The sequence below is a fragment of the Rhinopithecus roxellana genome, chromosome 1 (genome assembly GCF_007565055.1).
Source record: "Rhinopithecus roxellana isolate Shanxi Qingling chromosome 1, ASM756505v1, whole genome shotgun sequence".
NCBI classification, from domain to species: Eukaryota; Metazoa; Chordata; class Mammalia; order Primates; family Cercopithecidae; genus Rhinopithecus; species Rhinopithecus roxellana.
In genome coordinates, this window is record NC_044549.1 from 127,074,624 (window position 1) to 127,094,599 (window position 19,976).

Below are 19,976 nucleotides of genomic sequence, written 5' to 3' on the forward strand. Positions count from 1 at the left end.
GGTGAGGATGCAGAGAAACCGGATCACTTATACATTGCTGGTGGGTATATAAAATGCTACATTTACTCAAGAAAACAGTTTGGCAGTTTCTTTAAAAAGTAAATATGAAACTACCATATGATCCAGCAATTGCACACTGGGCATTTATCCCAGAGAAATGAAGACTTAGGTTCAAACAAAAACATGTATACCAATGTTTATTGCAGCTTTATTCATAATACTCAAAATCTAGAAACAATCTACATATCATTCAAAGCGTGAATGGTTAAACAAACTCTGGTATATCCATATCATGGAATACAATTGAACAATTAAAAAATATATATGAATATAAGGAACGACCTGGATGAATCTCCAGATAATTATGTTGAGTGAAAAAAAGCAATTCCAAAAGATCACATACTGTTTGATTCCATTTAGATAATGTTCCTAAAAATGTAAAATTTTAGAAATGTAGAGTGGATTAGTGGTCACCAGTGGGCTAAGGACCAGGGTGGGCATGGGAGGGAAGCAGTGTGACTCTAAAGGGCAACAGGACGGATCCTCCTGGTGATGAAATTTTTCTGTACCTTGACTACATCAATGTCAACATCCTGATGTGATATTATACAGTTTTACAAGATGTCAGTAATAAGAGAAGCTGGGTAGAGGGCATAGAAAGTCTCTGTGATTTCTTAAAACTGCGTGTAAATTTACAGTTATCTCCAAATAAAAAGTTTAATATAAAAAAGTTAATCTGAATCTACTTCAAATCTGTTTCTGTCATCTGAAATAATTACTGCTTCCAAAAGTCTTCTCTTTGCTATAATTTTGTTATCAGCCCAAAGCTTAAAGTTTCTGAGTTAACACTGAGTATTACAAACATTTAAAGGAAACATACCTAGCACCTTAAGCCAAAATATCTGCTCAAACAAAATTTCCTGCAGAAATCTCATCAAGGACACAAATTAGCTTACAAAATAATTAACTGCTTAGATATCATTGATATGTTCTTGCTAATACTGCATACTAATTGAGATTTTTTTGGTTTTTTTATTGTTAAATTCCCTCAAATTATTTATTTCCCTTCAAAGAGCTATGGGAAATTTCTTTTTTTAGTTAAAAAATTTCATCTGTAAAATGAGTATATCTCATTAATAGTTAAACAAAAGGCAAAGTTTCCTCTCCCTAGAGGAATCTTTGTTGTCCAGTCCTCTCCCAGAGGAATATTTGTTGTCAGTTTATTTCCTTCCATATTACCTTTTCTGTATTTCTAAACAAATACACAGTTGTGTGTGTGCGTGTGTGATTTCTTTTTTTACCAAGGTAGGAACCATACTGTTTATACTGTTCTTCAAAATTTTTCCTGCTTTAAAATGTCTTGAAAATTCACATATCGATCGGTATGTTTAGATTTAATTTAGCTCATTCTTTTCAACTGCCTCACAGCATTCTGCTATTGATGTATCATAGCCTAACCATTCACCTACTGACACTTAGGATGGTTCTAATACTTGCTATTGCAAGCAATGTAGTCATTAAGTGAAAATCCTTGTACGTGATTCTTTGAGCACAAATGAGGTTATTTCTCTAGGACAGAAACTTAGAAGTAGAACAGGAGCTTTCAATGCGTGGTCAATACTGCTGTTTGGCTGAACCAATACCTGTTTCCATCTATTTTCAATCTTCTCCCCTTCTGCCTCCCACAGCAAAGGCTGGAAAAGCTGGAAACTCACTTTCCTCACTCTGTTTGCAGCAAGAGGTGGCCATGTGGCCTGGTTCTGGCCAATTAAACATCAGCAAAGTTTTCTGGGTGGTCCCTAGGAATGTTTTTGTGTTTTTGCTTTCCAGGTAAAAGGAATACACAAGACTAGCACTGTTTCTTTTTCCTGCCCTAAAGGTGGCTGTGGTGTTTGGAGGGGTGGCAGTCATGGTATAACATGAGGGAAAACCAGGAGAATCACTATGATGTTGGCCCTAGTACCAATGAGTTGCTGAACCAAAGCTATCAGCAGCCTACCTCAGACAGCTTATTATGTGGGAAGAACAAACTCCTATTTTTTTTTTTTTTTTTTTTTTTGAGACGGAGTCTTGCTCTGTCGCCCGGGCTGGAGTGCAGTGGCCGGATCTCAGCTCACTGCAAGCTCCGCCTCCCGGGTTTACGCCATTCTCCTGCCTCAGCCTCCTGAGTAGCTGGGACTACAGGCGCCTGCCACCTCGCCCGGCTAGTTTTTTGTATTTTTTAGTAGAGACGGGGTTTCACAGTGTTAGCCAGGATGGTCTCGATCTCCTGACCTCGTGATCCGCCTGTCTCGGCCTCCCAAAGTGCTAGGATTACAGGCTTGAGCCACGGCACCCGGCCAACAAAATCCTATTGGTTTAAGCTGCAGCTAATCTGGTTTTGTTACTTGCAGCCAAATGTATTCCTAATTGATTCAGTATTAAATTACTCTCTAAAAACTCTGTACTCACCTTATTCTCTCACAAAAGTCTATTAAGTCATTTTTCAAACTTTTGTCTACTTTGAATATTGGCAGGCATTTAAATGTTCAACCAAGCTGATGCATGAAAAGGTTTCACATGAAGTAGAGCACCATTTCATATATTTATTGGCCATTCAGATTTCTTCCTCTATGACTTTCTTGTTCCTAACTGTTGTCCACTTTTCTACTGTACTGTTGGACATTTTCTTATTAATGTGTAACAGGAAACTTCCAGATTGCAAAGTAGGCTGGGTTAAACTTACAGGGAAATTTGTCTCTTTATCTTGACATTATCAACCAAATCAAACACAATTGTAAGATATGAGCATTCTGTGACAGGCCAGGCTGGCAGTGACAGTCATCTCTGAGTTGTGCACCACCACGTGGCAATGTGTCAAGAAGGAATTCAACTTGGTGCAAAACACCACAGCCCATGCTTAGTACTTCCTTTGTAAATCTGTATCTAAAGAAAGATTTATGGAATCACGACACACTGTTGGACCAGGCAGAGACTTTAATGTACATCATCTCTTTGAACCCTCAGGTCACACCCTAGAGGTAGTCATTACTATTCCTATTTTAGAGAATAAATGATGAAAGTAAACATGTAAAAGCAATAGTTTCTTTCCTATTATAAAACTTAAAATATTCCAGGCCCCAAAAAAATTTGTTTAAATTTTTTAAAACAAAGTAATTGTTTATCTCAAAATAAATTATGTAAAATAATGTAAAATTATGCAAAAATGTATTTTACATAATTTTATGGGCCCATCTGAAGATATCAACACGCTTAAGCTAGAAACATTGCTGAACCTATTTACTGGTTTATAAATCTGAAGAAACTGTTCCAACATTTGGCTCTAGGTCTAGAGTCTATTGCCACATTATAGGTAATCAAAATTATTTCCATTTTTTTAAGTGAATAACTAAATTGAGTAGGATTTCAATGCTTCAGCAAGAAGGACCTACTAGCCAACCACCCCACCCCAGGGCTGCAGGTAAAGAATTCCTCTAATCAGTTAACAAACAACCAATCTGACACTGGCAAACAAAAATAGGCTGCTAAAGATAATAAAAGATTGTCATGGGCCGGGCGCGGTGGCTCAAGCCTGTAATCCCAGCACTTTGGGAGGCCGAGATGGGCGGATCACAAGGTCAGGAGATCGTGACCACCCTGGCTAACCCGGTGAAACCCCGTCTCTACTAAAAAATAACAAAAAAAAAACTAGCCGGGCAAGGTGGCGGGCGCCTGTAGTCCCAGCTACTCAGGAGGCTGAGGCAGGAGAATGGCGTAAACCCGGGAGGCGGAGCTTGCAGTGAGCTGAGATCCGGCCACTGCACTCCAGCCTGGGCGACAGAGCGAGACTCCGTCTCAAAAAAAAAAAAAAAGATGTCATGAAAAGTAATGTAAACAAGTTGAATAGAACAAGCACTATCCTGGAGTATTTGTATATGGTTTGGATTTTGGATAGATTGATTCTTTGTTTTAAAAATCCTAGCCGCTAGAGGAAAAGGGAAAGTTGGCAGAGCTCCTGCTCCTGGAGTCAGGTGGGGGGCAGCAGGAGGTCTGAGGCTCTGAAAAATATTTCCCTGCTTTGTGCCACACCTCTCCTCAAAGAGCTGTGGATTCTCTTCTGGCAAAGCATCACACAAAGCATTCAATCTACAGCTGGTGAGGAGCACAGGCAGCAAACCTCCTTGATGCCTCCAACCAAATGCTCCCTGAGGGCACACACCCAGCCAGGGCTCCAAGAACTAACAGCCCCTATGGCAGGAAGGCCAGATCACCAAGCAGCTGCCCACTTGGGTCCCAGAGAAATACGGGGATTTACCTGGAGCACTCTCTTGCAGAATTTTTTAGACCATCTGAAAGGCACAGAAAAATGCCTGAGAGAGTTTGAGTTCTTTATTTTACATAAAAGAAATCCAGTCTGCAGACGCATACAATGTTTGTGGTCTACGAAAACTGCAAACAGGTTAACAAATGCCCAACCTGAGGGTACCTGCTGGTTCCTTCCATTTTTCTGATGGGCTTGCCCAGTGGCCTCTGCCTGGGGAGAGGCAGAATATTCCCCTCACTCCCACCCAGATTTCTAGCAGGGGCTGCACACCTCACCCACTGGTTCAGCAAAGGCAGGAGCCCCTAGAAAATCTGACTCGTCCCCAAAGCCGGCTGTGGCCAGCTCTGGCCTGGAGAGGGGTCAGGGGTCCTGGCGGGCTGCACCTGACCTCAGTCCAGGTGTTCACGAGGCGCATGACAGGAAGAGAATGAGGCAAGCTTTAGTCACCAGAACAAAACAAGCCAGATTCCTTGACCCTTCAAAACAGTCTGTCCAAGCCCCAACACACTAGAGGCACAGAAAGCTCCAGGCATGCAAGAGAGGGGGACACGCCAAGTCTCTAAGTGGGAATATAGACACCAAGAGAAAGAGCCAAAAGGAAACAGAATGGGTGGCTGGGGTCAAAATGTGCCAAAATCAAACCAGGCACAGAAGCACAGTGCTGGCTGAGCCCTTGGCCAGCTCTCTGGGAGGGGACACTCCTGGCACCATAAGGACTCCACAAGTGCCCTTTAAAGCTGGGTCCTGAGAGGGTCCTGGAAGGGCCAGGCCTTGTAAGTCCTCCCAACAGGCTGGTGGCCCCGAGACAGCCAAGAGTGGAAAAGGGAGAAAGTGGGGATGGCTCCGAACTGCCTCTTCTCCCCCACAGACTCCAGCACTTGCACAACCAACTAAACACACACAGACACATGGCTTCATTGTCTGATACACAGGAAAGCACACACATCTGTATACACAGGTTCGTGGTTAGGTGCACAGCCTCATTGTGTGTAATTTACACATACACATCCTCCCAGTAGAGGTACACAACACATTCAATCTGCCAGTTGGGTGGTGTAGTCACACGATCATACACACACACAAACTCTGTCAGGAGTGAACAGACATAGAACCTCTCCAGGCTCACGCTCACGCACACACATTCCACAACTCCTCAGTCAGGCCCATACAAACCTCTAATACACATAACACAAACTCACAGCCTGTCAGGAAAAAAAGCACTCAACAACGTCTCCGTTAGGTTCGCAAACCCTTACAATCTCACAACCTCTCTGTGAGATGCACACACACCCTTACAATCGCTCTGTCCGCGTGTGCGCACACACACACACATAACACACGTCTGTGTTAGGTGTACACACAGGCTCACAACTTCTCTGCGGGCGTGCGCGCACACAAACTCACAACCTCCCGGGTAGATGAACACTCGCTCCCAGTCTCTCCGCCAGCCCCTGCACACTCACACTGGCTCGGTCGGCACACGCACTCTGGCAGCCTCGCTCTCCTCCGGGCGCACCCCACACCCACGCACCCTCCGGGCCCTGTGCACCCCTCCCCCAGGCCCGTGCCGGCGCCCGGCAGTGAACTCCAGCGACGCGGGGTGTGCGCACGCCCCCGGCCAGCGGCCGCCTGCGGCCCTCCTCACCTTTCTCGCCCGCGCCCGGCACCCGGCCCTCGTCCTCCTTGGGGTTGGTCACCTGGGTGATGATGGCCGGGCCGTCCATGGGTGAGCGGCGCGGCGGCCGCCCGCAGGCCCGGCCCCCCGCAAGCCAAGCGCGCGGGGGCGCGGCGCGGGGGGCGCGGGGGCGCGGCGCGTGGGGGCGCTCGCAGCCGCCGCCTGGGCGCGCCCGCCGCCCGGCCCCGCGCTCTGGGAGAGGCGGCCCGGGCCCGCGCCCCAGCTCCCGCCGCCGCCGCCGCCGCTGGGCTCGAGCGGCCGCCGCCTCGTCACCATGAACCCCGGAGCCGCGCCCGGGAGAGCAGCGCACGGGGAGGCGGAGCGGGAGGCCCGGCGCCGCTGGAAGCGGGAGCGGGAGGGCGAGGGGGAAGGAGCGAGCGAGGGCGGGAGGGCGGGAGAGAGGGAGGGAAGGAGAAAGGAAGGGAGGGAAAGAAGAAGGGCGGGCGAGTGGGTGTGTCCCGGCCCGGGGACCGGCCTCCGCCGCGGGCTCTGCCCCCTCGCCTGCTCGCCTGGTGGGGGAGAGGGGAGCGGGGCCGACACGGGGTGAGTGGAGGGCGGAAGGGGGCTGCCGCGCGCGCGGGGGCCCGGGGCAGTTGAGTGGGGTGAGGGGTGAGGGGTGTAGCAGACGGCACGGGGGCTGGGGGGGTAGAAGTGAGGGGTGTCAGGGAGGCCTGGGAGAATGAGTGAGGTGAGAGGCCTGGGGTGTGAGAGACGTGGGGAGGAGTCTGAGGCAGATGGGTGGGGTGAGGGGAGCGGGGGAATTCGCGGGGGCCCGCGGGGGACAATGGCAGGATTCGGAAGGGTGAGGTGTGGGAGCCCAGGGGCCGAGGGGGCATGGCATGGAGGCAGGAGCGAGGAAGGAGGCCCGAGGAGGGATATTTACCGCGAGGAGGCGCGGGAAGGGCTGGGCGGAGGTGCTGGGCGAGGGGCGTCCCGGCGAGGGAACCGAGGGGCCTGGGGCGTGAGTGCGGAGGGAAGTGGTGTGCAGAAGTGGGGGCTGCCCAGAAGCGGTCTTGACAGCCAGACGGCCCGCAGAGGGGCCCGGGCGCGGCGCTGCTGTGATGGAGGCCAGGAACGTGGGGAAGGTTCGGAGAGGCCCAGGGCTGCGCTGCCCGGCCTCAGGGGTCCCAGGAGTGGGTGAAATCGGGAGTGATCTGTGCAGAGAGGGGATCTGCGGACTGGGCCAGCGGCTCAGGTTGTGCGGATGCTGGCGGGACTCGCATCAGCGTTCGGCCCCAGAGCCCGCGTGAGGGGCTGCGGGTCCTGAAGGACCAACCTCCTGTACGTGAGGGTGTCATGACTGAGGGGGCCCTGGGCAGTGGGCATTTTCGGGTGCCGTGCAGCAAGGGGACCGGGGGAGTCCGTCGAGGGCACAAGAGCGGAAGGCGCTGGTGGCAAACCGAGCCTGGCAGAGACTGTGCTTGTGCAAGGCAGCCGGCCACTGTCAGGCCTAGGACGACGGCCAGAGCGTGGGAGAGACAACAAAGTGCCCCCTCAGCCTGGGAGCGTCGGGGCCCTTTGGCTCCCGCGTCCTCAGCTTCCAACTTACAGGCCACACTCAGCACAGTAAGCCAGGGGGCGGGGTAGTGCCGCAGGAGGGCGGGTCCGGGGGCGGGGCAGGAGAACTCGCGCGCGCTCTCCACCAATCAGGAGGGCCTGGGAGGGTCTACAGGGCGCGACGTTGGTGGGCAGGGTTCAGTGGGCGGCCTCAGGCGAAGAGCTGCCTGCCTCCCCCTGCCAGGTTGCGCGCGCACTTCAGACCTTGCGGTCATGTCCAGCTCTTCTGTGGCTTCCAGCAGGCGAGGCCAAACAGGATCTTTCTCACATCCCCACATCTCCTGGATCCTGGAGCTGGATGCAGTCAGGTCCCGTGCTCACCGGGGGAACCGGCGAGCCGCTCCAAAGTATTAAAGGACACTTCCGGAAGAGCCTTTGGCCTGTGGTCAGCCTGCAGACCTCGGTGGTCTCTGTACCTGTAGGAGCCCCATGAGGGTCCAGGTGTGGGAGACAGTCCTGGGACAGGGCTCCTGCGGCCGAGGCAGGTGGGAAGGCACTCCAGGGGAGCTGCTGTAAAAGGTAGTTGGTAGGCAAGAGGTGGGCGTTCTGCTCCAAATCCAGGACCTCCACTGGCATTCTGGCTGTGTGTGTGTGTGGGCGGGACCGGGTGCCAGTTGCCCTTGGGGCGTACTTACGTGTGTGTAGCTGCTTTTCCAAGGGCACCTTTGGGACCCCAGTGAATCACCTCATGGGGTTGATCCATGATGGTGGAAGAAGTGCCCTTTTAGTCAGTAAGGCAAGCCCCAGTGTAATAGCCCAGGCTCCAGGGCATGCCCTTCTTAATTCTCCCAAGTACAGATCACATTAGGGCCCCATGGCACGCAGCATTTCCCTTGTTCTGACTTCTAACGCTCTTCACATTTGTTATGAGGATGTGACTGGCCTGGGACCAGGTGAACTCAATTTCCTAGAAAATAAAAAATAAAAAGACTTCTGAATTTTAAGGGGTCAGAGAAGGATCTTCCAGAGATTGCTGAGTGGGGAGGGCCTGGGGATATGGTTCTACAGTTTTTGGTCATAACCAAAAAGATTAGCATCTCTGCTGCCTGGTTGATGAAGCATCCCAAATAGTCCATCAGCAAAGGCAAAGGGATGGGAACATTTGGAGTCACTGATTCACATGCTTGAGGGCTCGATCCCTTATTTGGGAGGTGGGAGGTACTTCCAGAGCTTCTGTTCACTTAGGCTGGGAAGCTCAGAGCTCAGTGGAACAGGGCTAGAGGAAGTCATTTTCATATATAGTGTCTTTCCTGTTTGGCCTCTTTTGTAGCAATGACTCCCCAGGACCCTCCAGTAACAATTTTCCCTTATCTGCATCCCCCACCATCCTCAGAATCCTAAGATCACCTTGAAAAAAAACCCTTACCTTCGCCCAAGTCTTTGTTTCAGGCTCAAGTAAGAAAACAACTTGCTATCTTTTAAGTCCTTGTTCCCCTCAGTTATGCTGTTTGATTTATTGTTTATCAATATTAATTGAATCAAATAAAAATATCACCTATAGCCCTATCACCATCCCTTAGTCAATCCCAAATTTCCTCCATTTCTCCCTGTCTTTGCCTATATGCTGACATAATTTTATGTAGCTATAAAAAAGCCATGTTTAAAATTATAAGGTGTGGTGACATAATTGCTGTAACTACCATTATAAGTGATTGCATAATACCTTACTGAAACAGTCTTAGATAACACAGTATTTTGGTTTTATACATGAAAGAAAGATTCAAAAATTGTTGGGACAAGTGACTATCCATGAGGAGAAAATATATTTTTATCCCAGTGCTTACGGCGTATTCAAGATAGATTGAATAATTAAATATGAAAAATTAACATAAATAAATACACCAGAACAAATATGGGTGTATTTGCTTTTTGATCTCGGATGGGAAAGGCCTAAGAGTGACAAAAACTTAAGAAATTGCCAGGATAAGATTGATAAATTTGGCTGTATTCATTGAACAAACATTTATTGAGTACCTTCTATATGCAAGGTTCTGCTCTAGTCACGGGATCTCAGAGTTATCTAAAATGACAAGTAGGGAGTTGAGCTATCATACTCTCACACAAGTCAGTCAGTCGTAGCCAAAGGCTGTCCCTGGGGGCCTTAAGTCCGTGGGCACTCTGGGGCTCTCTGGGAATAGGAGCAAAGCAGCCCCGATGTCCTGAGGACAGGTGCCAGCCATGGGAGGCCAGAGCACATCAAGCCCCAGTAGGGGACGTCCAGAAACAGTGAAAGGGGCCCAAGCAGACCTAGACAGAGCACCAAAGTGTTGGTTGAAGTCACATTTCCCAAATTCCCATCATACAGTGTCCTTGTACCACCTGTACAAGAACAGGTTTAATACTTTTCTTGAATTTTTATTTAAATATAATTATTTTAATAGAACACTAGTGGATTAGGTTTGTTTGTTTGTTTGAGGTGGAGTCTTGCTCTGCTGCCCAGGCTGGAGTGCAGTGGCGCAATCTCGGCTCACTATAACCCCCACCTCCCAGGTTCAAGGGATTCTGCCTCAGCCCCCTGAGTAGCTGGGATTACAGGCACGCACCACCACACTTGGCTGATTTTTGTATTTTTAATAGAGATGGGGTTTCACCATGCTGGCCAGGCTGGTCTCAAACTCCTGACCTCAAGTGATCCGCCCACCTCTGCCTCCCGAAGTGCTGGGATTACAGGTGTGACCCACCACGCGCAGCTTAGATTTTTTTTTTTTTTTTTAACATACAAATGAGACATGTAGAAAGGACCATAACCCTAGAATGAAGGTGCTACATAGAGTGAGGGGGTAAAGATTGGGATGCCAAGGGTAGGAGGACATGAGGCTAGGGCTGACGAACCCAGCCCCAAGGGACCAAGGACAGGAGCAGATAGGAAGAGGGAAGAAATTGCCCAGGGCAGCCTAACCTGGAGTCTGGTAGAGCTCTAGGAGGGGGTGGTTGGAGTTGGACTCAGGTGGCACATATGGGTGGCACTGCTCTGCGAGTGCAAGGGTAAGGAGTGAGGCCAGAGAGAGGCTGCCCCTGAGGAAGGAACAGTGGGCATTGAGATCAAAGTGAGATGGTGATTTGAGGAAAGGAACTGGGGAGTGGACATCACAGATGGGTGTTCAGCTAGAAGGAGCAGCAGCATGTTCCAGACCTAGAGGCGAGGGACATCACATGCTCTGGAAAGGTCTGCAATGGCTGGGATTTTGGACTCTGGTGCTGGGTAGCTCTCAGATCAAGCAAAGCCTTGTAAAGCAGGAAAAGCATCTGGGCTTTATCTGGGGGGCTGTGGGAATGACATAATCAGATATGTGTTTAGAATATTTCTGCTGAGGTATTGCAAGAGGCAAGGAGACCTACAGAAGATATTGCATTAATACAGAAAGAGGATGATGGTAGTTGTGAGGATTAAGGGGGCTAGACAGATTCCAGATACATTTTGGAAGGAGGTTGGACAAGTCTTGGCTACTGCTTGGACTTGAGGAGTGAGGGATGAGCAAGGAGGAAATGGCCTCCAAATTTCTGGCTTGTGGGCCCAGGCAGAGTTGAGGGCCCTTTGCAATTGCTGTCTACCTCCATCATCGCAGCCTGCCCCTGCCCTGCTCTCCACCTTTGAATCTCTCCCTGCAGGCACAGTTTCTTGGTCTGCTTTTTCTCCTCTTTGTAGGCATCTCAGTCTCAAGTTTTGTGTGTCTGTGACTCAGACTCTGTCTCTTGCTCTCTGTCTCAGGTATTTTTCTATGTCTCTGTCTCTTTCTGAGTCTAGCTTCACATGTCTCTAGCTCAGTCTTCCCAGCCCTTTCTTTCAGGAGCTGGGCCTGAGAGTGGTAGGTGTCCTATTGTCCTATTGTCCTATTGGGAAAGAAGTGGAAGTTGGATCTGGGCAGAGATTCCTGGTGGTTAGTAAAGTGGATATGAACCTGAGCCCACCCACAGATCTCTCCCTTGGGGTCACCTTGGGACCTAGATGAGGTTCCTCCAGGCAGCAGCCCTTCTTTCCTACTGGGAACTAGGCCCAGAGTCTGAAATCAGTTCCAAAGAGCCCTGTGCTAGCCTAGGCAGGCCAAACCACTCCCACACCAAGTATGTATTGGGTGCCCTTATTGTGCCAGACTAGGGCCACATGCGGTGGACAAAGTACCCTTAAGGGGCTCACAGCCTAAGGGAGGAAGCAGAAGAGCAATCAGAGGGTGGCACAGAGTAGAACTGATTTATTCTCCAGGGAGTCCCCACAGAGATGATGCTAACATCATCATTTCTGGAGACTTCAGTTCCCTGATGAGAGGACTTTTTCATCTACAATCTCCACAGAGAAGCCTGTATTTGAGGAGAAGAAGGACATAATGATGGAGGAAGAGGTGGAGGTCTTGAAGACCAGGCTGAGTTTGGGATTTAACCTAAGGGTAATCTGGAGCCACTGAGACTTCTTGAGCAAGGAACAGGCACCAGTTCAGAAACTAGTTAAGATCTGAAGGTTAAAGTCAAAACTCAGACCAGCTTAAGCAACAGTGGGGGCTCTACTGGATCATGTAATCAAATCACAGTTACATACCTGGGCTGGAGTAGCATCTGAAACAAGGGGGTAGAGGTCTCTAGGGGAAGGGTGTGACCTTCAGCTACTACTTTTCTCCATAACCGGGATGATCAAGCTGTTAGGAAAGGCAGAGGACATCCTTACACCTCAAGACACTCTGTATTCCCCACTCACTTTGTTCCAGGACACCATCCCTAAGGGGTCTCCAACAGCTCATCCTTTTGCCTTCAACACCCATAACTCCCATGCTTCCTCAACATCCTGATCCTTTCTTACCAAGACCCACTCTCCCCCATCCACATGGATTCTTCCAATCAAATGCCTATGTCCACTGACAACTGGGGCTTCCTAGCCATCTTCTACCTCTACCCTTGTCCCCAGGGATGTTCTCTACTTGTCCCCAGGTAGGACCTGGGTACAGCATCCTTCCCATCTAAAGATACTTCACTCCCAAGAATAAGGCTTTCAAACCGGTCAGTGGTCCAGCAGGTGCAGCCCGCCCCCTGGTGGCCACGATGTTGTGTGGTCCTTTTCATGAGCCCAGCCGGATGTGGAAGGCCTCTCTCCCTGCCAGTTCCTCAGTGTACACCACAGTCAGAGTGGGCTCAGTCGTGTCTCTTACCTTACCAGTCATGATTTGCACTCTTGTTCAGTTTTCCCCAGAGTATTAGCAGAAATGCCCTCAGGAGGCCAGGCGCGGTGGCTCACCCCTGTAATCCCAGCACTTTGGGAGGCCAAGGTGGACGGATCATTTGAGATCAGGAGTTCAAGACCAGACTGGCCAATGTGGTGAAACGCCCGTCTCTACTAAAAATACAAAAATTAGCTGGGCACGATGGCACAGGCCTGTAATCCCAGCTACTCGGGGGGCTGAGGCAGGAGAATCGCTTGAACCTGGGAGGCGGAGGCTGTAGTGAGCCGAGATTGCGCCACTGCCCTCCAGCCTGGCAACAGAGTGAGACTCCGTCTCAAAAAAAAAAAAAAAAGAAACGCCCTCAGGAATATGAAGGCCTGAGTGTCTGTCTGGAGAGGGTAGAAAGCAGGGGAACTGGAGCGATGTGCCCTACTTGGCAGCCAGTCTTGGAGGAGGAAAATGAAAGGCAAAGTGGATGCAAGCCATTGGTGAAGGAAAAAAGGGCAGTCAACCGGGGGTCCTGGGCACACAGAGAAAAAGACATCTGGCATAAAGCTGGTGTTGTTTGGGGAATTTGAGAACAAGACACAGCCTGATCTGAGACAGACTCTAGGACCTTGGGAATGAGCTGAAACATTCTTAGGGTACCCAGAAACCCAAGAAACCTTCCTGGAGGGGGACATGCCTGCCACCACATCTGTACATCCAAAATTACAGGCCTGCCTTACCCAGAGAATTTGGGTGCAAAAAGGGGATATGGCCTCAAGCTTGGGCTCTCTCTGACAGCCCTGGTTAGGGGAGGACATGGCCCTACCCTGAAACCCTGTCACAATAGACTAGCTCCCACAGCAGAGTAGACAGGGTAGCTCTGTGTGCCCTCAGCCCACTAACAGGAGTGGCTTTGGCTCCTGAAAGGGCAGAGAGTCACAGAGTCTCAGGTTGATTTAGTGACTCTGGAGCCATGGAGGCCCTTGAGGTGGAACCCCACACTTAGCCCTCGTGTGGATTGTCCCTTGGATGACTCCCCTGTATCTCAGCTAGCATGTTTCATGTGGCCCGGCTGATGGAGGTTACTTTTGCTTGGCTGCTGTCATCCGCGGTCTCTCTCACTTAGGCTCCCCAGGCCCTGGACTCTGGCCCAACCACAGGTACCCCCTTTATTCCCTGGCCTGTGCCTACACAGGCTGTATTGGAGCTGAGGTGAGCAGACCCAGACGTGGCCACAGTCTGTGGTGTGAATTCTATGTTGCCTGTCATCCCAAGGTTGCCTGCTGATAAAGAGGAAGGGCCAACCCATGTGTGCATCACTGCATGCACACATGTATGTATATTAGGGGGTCCGTGTGCATGTGTATGCAGCCCCTTCTGGGAAGGTGGTTGCCCTTCACATCTTTTACAGCATCAGCTTTGACAGGCAGCTGCCATGACAGACCTCCTGCTGGCACCATTCACATGGGCAGTGCCTTGGCTGGGCAAGGGAGATATTTCATAGGCAGGTCTGGTCACAGACACACACCTTGGTACATGCAGCTACATGCTCATTTGTACACGGGCTCACACACATGCCAGGACACAGGGCTCACATGTGACAAGGCTGTCTCTGTCCAGGCTGGTTTCTCTAAGTTGGCACTGCCTGTTTCTCCCTCCCTCCCGCTCTGGCCCTCCAAGTCTCAGCCCTGACAAGCACTGCCCTCCCCTTTCAGCTCCTCTGGAACCCGGCCTCCTACCCTCTTGGTCTTGGAAGGTTCTCAGAGCCTCCCTCATGAACATGATCACAGATGAGCATTAGTAGGCAATTTCTACTTTTCACACTAACTTCCCAGAGGCTTGGGTAGAGAGACAGCTGGACTCTGTCCTCTGGAACAGGGGTCGGGGTGTGGGAAGGCAGAATACAAGGAGGTGGCCAGGCGCGGTGGCTCATGCTTGTAATCCTAGTACTTTGGGAGGCCGAGACGGGTGGATTGCCTGAGCTCAGGAGTTTGAGACTAGCCTGGGCAACACAGTGAACCCCATCTCTACTAAAATACAAAAGATTAGCCAGGTGTGCCAGCGTGCACCTGTAGGCCCAGCTACTCGGGAGGCTGAGGCAGGAGAATTGCTTGAACCTTGAGTCTGGCAGTGAGCCGAGACTGCACCACTGCACTCCAGCCTGGGTGACTGAGTGAGAGTCCTTCTCCAAAAAGAAAAAAAGGAATACAAGGAGGTAAAAATAATAATAATAATAACATCTTAGTAAATTAGTCAGTCTGTCTCCTGACTCCACTCTCCTTCACTCTCTCCTGCCTCCCCCTCCCCCGCCACATACCCCTGCACACAGCACTCCTTGGTTGCTGCTAACAAACACTCAGGCACCCAATGCACACTGTTCCCCTTCCCCATACACTGGCAACCCACATTCCTAAATGGGGCTCTTAACCCCAGCGAACTGACCCATCTACCCTATCTGGCTCTGATCCCACCATGGCCATGGGAGGCACTCCCTGTGATCCACACGTGAGTGTCTGACTGGGGTGGGTGGAGAAGGAGGCCCTATCTTAGCTGAAAAAGGCAACAGGCAAGTGGCCTCCTCTCTCTGGAGCTTCCTTTCTAGGCAAGAACACACAGATGATGGTTTGTTGCCAGAAGGCTCTGGAATGGGTTCAAACCAGAAGGGGTTCCGTGTCCTGGTCTGAGTTTAGGGATGGGACCAAAGAAGTAAAATTTCTGGACATTCTAGTAAAAATTATTTTTAAAATATCAAAAACAAAAAATATTTTGGGGAAATGGATACTAGCCACATGAAATTGACTAGACTTTGAGAGTTCACACAGCTTGTTAACGTTTAGTGTCTTTCTGACTCCCTGATGGCCCTTGGTAAGAGAAAAGAAGGAGGGTGGTTGTCACCCATCCCGCCTGTTTACCGCACACCAAGCTGCGGCTGGGTACCGTGTTTCCCAAGGCGAGAGGCTCCCTTGGGTCCAGGAAATGGAGACCATGTCAGGGAAGGATCAGCATGAGGGTCCTGGATTGGGAGTCTGCCCATCCAAGGCCTCACAGGAACTCAGCTCAGACCATAAAGAAAGCTGTTATATCACCTGGCAGGCCTTAGGGATGACCTCAGGAAACTGGGTCTGTTCAGGAGCAAGGCCACTCCAGACTGAACTCCTGTTACTCCAGACAGGTCATTTGTCATGAATATGACTCGGCTGCACCTTTCATCACTGCTTCAGTTTGGGTCTAACCATTTGTCCTCTTGTTAACAACTCACTAATTTTCATAAGTCCCAGTTTAAATCTGGGAGAGAGACAATCTGTTTGCCTTAGTTCATTCCGATTTTTCAAGTTACTATAGTTATGTACAAAATTACCCCCAATTTTAGTGACTTTTAAAAAATCAAAAAATACTTATATGCTTATGAATCTGCAGTTTGGGCAGGGCTTGGCAGGCTTAGCTCATCTGTGCTTTCTATGGAGTCACCTGGGCTGCTTGAAAGTGGGAGCTGGACTGACCTGGAGGCTTACTTTCCTGCACGTCACAGTTGATGCTGGCTGTCGGCTGAGGCTTTGGGCTGTTGACTGGAAAACCTACAAACGGTATTGACCATGTCTTTTATTTTCTGTACTCTGACGTTTTGACATCTTGTTGCCTTGTTTTTGGCATCGTGGGGCCTTGTTGACCTTGGAGGGACTGCCCCTTTGATAGCAGATTCCTAGAGATAGCAAATAACTGACCTGTGAGGGTGTCTTTCATATGCAAACCAGTCAATCCAGTGCCCACATTCCCAACCACTCCCTTTATCCAGCAATTACAGGCCCCTATTCCCCTGCCCTAGTCACCCAGGGGCCAACTGCCAGACAACTGGGGCCAGCCACTACACCTCAGAGCCCACCCAAATTATTTAAACTAGTTAAGCCTGAACCTGCTACCCTGTTCTTTTTTGTAGCAACCACACTAAAGGCCTTTGCCATAGTTTCCCTTTCTCCCTCAGCTTCCTGACCAACCTGGTGCTTCTGCGTGCGTTCCTGCATGACTTGGTATGTCCCCTTCTCTTGGATCTGTGAGTAACAAACTATCTTTTCTTTTTTTCTTTTGAGACAGAGTCTTGCTGTGTCACCGAGGCTGGGGTGCAGTGATGCAATCTCAGGTCACTGTACCTCCACCTCCTGAGTTCAAGTGATTCTCCTGCCTCAGCCTCCCGAGTAGCTGGGATTACAAGCATGCACCATCACACCTAGCTAATTTTTGTATTTTTAGTAGAGACAGGGTTTCACCATGTTGGCCAGGCTGGTGTTGAACTCCTGACCTCAGGTGATCTGCCCGCCTTGGCCTCCCAAAATTGATTGGAAGTTTCCAGATCTTAACTCTAAGCTCCCACCACTCCTGCATGCTGTGCTTAAAGTAGGATGGTATAGGAAATGATTATACTGGATTTATCTGAGGAAGGGAAGGTGTTGACAAAAATCTAGAAAATTATTCTGGGATAAGCATAATCATTAGTCAAACCTCCTCAGCCTCATTTTTCTGGAGATGTGGTTATCTGGATGAGTAGCACGTGATCAGGGGCTAAGACGGGCACTTTTCCTGCGTGCTGGATAGGGAGGCCTGAAACCCAGAATCTACTAGATCTGTGCTCCTTGGGCTTCCCTGTCCTTAGGAAGTTAAATTTACAACTCGAAACTGCATATCTATTGGACTATTCCCAGAGAGATGTTAAGAGATACAGATAAATGGCAAGAGATTAAGACACAGGCCCAGGACAGGTGCAGTGACTCATGCCTATAATCTCAGCACTTTGGGAGGCTAAGGTGGGCAGATTGCTTGAGCCCAGGAGTTCATGACCAGCCTGGGCAACATGGTAAAACCTCATTTCTATTAAAAAAAAAAAAATGCTAAAAATTAGCCAGGCATGGTGGTGCATGCCTGTAGTCTCAACTACCTGGGAGACTGAAGTGGGAGGATCACCTGAGCCTGGGAGGTCGAGGCTACAGTGAGCCGAGATCGTGCGACTGCACTCCAGCCTGGGCAACAGAGAGTGAGACCCTGTCTCAAAAAATATATATATATAGAGTTCGTGACCAGCCTGGCCAACATGGTGAAACCGCATCTCCACTAAAAAAATACCAAAAAAAATTAGCTGGGAGTGGTGGCACGCACCTGTAATCCCAGCTACTCAGGAGGCCGAGGCACAAGAATCGCTTGAACCCGGGAGGCGGAGGTTGCAGTGATCCGAGATGGAGCCACTACACTGCAGCCTGGGTGAGAGTGAGACTCTATTTCAAAAAAAAAAAAAAAAACCCACAGGCCCAAAGTTATGTCATATCTGTCATGCTTCTCCTTTGCTTGTGCTTTTCCTCTGCCAAGAATGTTGTTCTTTGCTGCTCCCTTGAGTTACCCTTGCCTGCTTCCCAAGACCCAGTTTAGAGGGAGCCGCCTCCTCTAAGTTTAGTACTGTTGGTCTGTGTCTTGAGACTTATTAATGGCCTTTGGATTTATTAATAAGCAGGAAACAGTGATTGTAGGCTGAGAAGGGAGAGGTGGCGTGAATGTCCTGAGATCAGTCTGTGAACTGATTTAACACATCCTGGCTCTGGCACATTGGGCTGCACCCTCAGATGTGACCCTCCCATATGCCAGACGAGGTCCCTGGGGGAAACCCTGATGCTTACCTGGCTTCTCCTTCTTACACAGAAAAGCTTGATATGCCAACAATAACATTTCTGTTTCCAAAACTGAAACAGATTTTTCTTTCTTTATAACTTGACTCATTCAACTTTAGAGTTTCTTTTTTCCCTTTATTTATGCAAACAATTTTTCTTCAACAGTGGGGTTCTAAAAGATAATTAGATACCCCTCTAGCATCGTGTATGGTTGAGGCCAGAAACCAGGAAGTCAGAGTACTTGCACTTCTCCAAGGCAGCTGTTGAAATGCAGGACTTCTGTGGTGGGAAGGACTGGACCACGGTCCCCCAGCCATCTTGGAAGACTGGGGCTGCCTTCGGATTTAAACTGTTTTATTGTCAAATTATCAAATTGGTTATTTATGTAAGGGCTGTCTGCATATCTGGTGCTGAGCTGGTTTAGAAGTCCCACATGCAGCAAAAGCATTCTCCAGCACTGGAAACAGTTATCAGCAAGACCACACTCAAAATCAACTTAAGAAAACAGCTCTAAACCGGAGATTGCAAACTGGCAGCCCAGGAGTGAAATCCAGCCCACTGGCTCATGCTGGTAGCAAGCGTGGTTTGTTATTATTCTTGTTGTTTTTTTGTTTTTGCCTGTATAGAGCAGACTGTCACTACAGTGTTTTGTTTTGTTTTGTTTTTAAATAGAGACTTACAGAAACATCATAAGAATAAAGAATTTCTATATACCCTTTAACCAGATGCCCCAAATACTAACTTTTTACTCCCCCCTTGTATTATTTGAATCATTTGAAAGTAAACTTCAGGCCTATCCTCAACATTTCAAAATTTATTTAAAAAGGATAATCTCTTATATAACCATGACACAATGATCAAATCAGTAAATTAACATTGATACAGTATTATCAACTAATCCACAGACCTTATGCTTATAAATATCAATGTACCTATTTTGTCTTTTATAGTAAAGGGGAATATTTGTGTTTTCTGGTCTAGGATCCAATTTAAGATTATGTTTCCCTGTTTCTCTAGTTTCCTTTAATCTGGTACAGCCCAGTGATTTTGTAGAATACTCCTTAACATGGGTTTGTCTGTTGTTTCCTCATGATTAGATTCAGATTATGCATTTTTGGTGAGTACTCTAGGAGTGATGTTGTATCCTCACCAGTGCCTCATATGAGGAGGCACTTGACATTGCTTTGTGGCATTATTGATAATGTTAAGTTTGATTACTTGGTTAAGGCAGTGTCTCTAAGGTTTCTTCACTGTAAATTTTGTCCTTTGTATTTTTCCCATTGTAATTAAAAAGCATTTTGTGGCCGGACGCCGTGGCTCACGCCTGTAATCCCAACACTTTGGGAGGCCGAGGCAGGTGGATCACCTGAGGTCGGGAATTCGAGACCAGCCTGACCAACATGGAGAAACCCTGTTTCTACTAAAAATACAAAATTAGCTGGGCGTGGTGGCACATGCCTATAATCCCAGCTACTAGGGAGGCTGAGGCAGGAGAATTGCTTGAACTTGGGAGGCGGAGGTTGTGGTGAGCCGAGATCGTGCCATTGCACTCCAGCCTGGGCAACAAGAGTGAAACTCTGCCTCAAAAAAAAAAAAAAAAAAAAAAAAAAAAAGCATTTTGTGTATGAGGGAGATACTTTGAGATGATGTAAATACCC

At 48.9% G+C, this 19,976-nt stretch overlaps 1 protein-coding gene across 2 annotated transcripts in view; it reads right to left on the reverse strand.

The window, feature by feature from the left end:
• CTDSPL (CTD small phosphatase like) overlaps positions 1–6,344 on the reverse strand; it is a 121,136-nt gene extending 114,792 nt beyond the window's left edge. Inside the window, exon 1 of one of the 2 annotated variants that reach the window (XM_010357266.2) lies at positions 5,949–6,344. In XM_010357266.2, the coding sequence (XP_010355568.1) occupies positions 5,949–6,027 (79 nt within the window). In that variant the 5' untranslated portion in view covers positions 6,028–6,344. The remainder of the gene's footprint in view (positions 1–5,948) is intronic. The other variant, XM_010357262.2, reaches the window with a different exon arrangement.
• Positions 6,345–19,976: the final 13,632 nt, after the last annotated feature.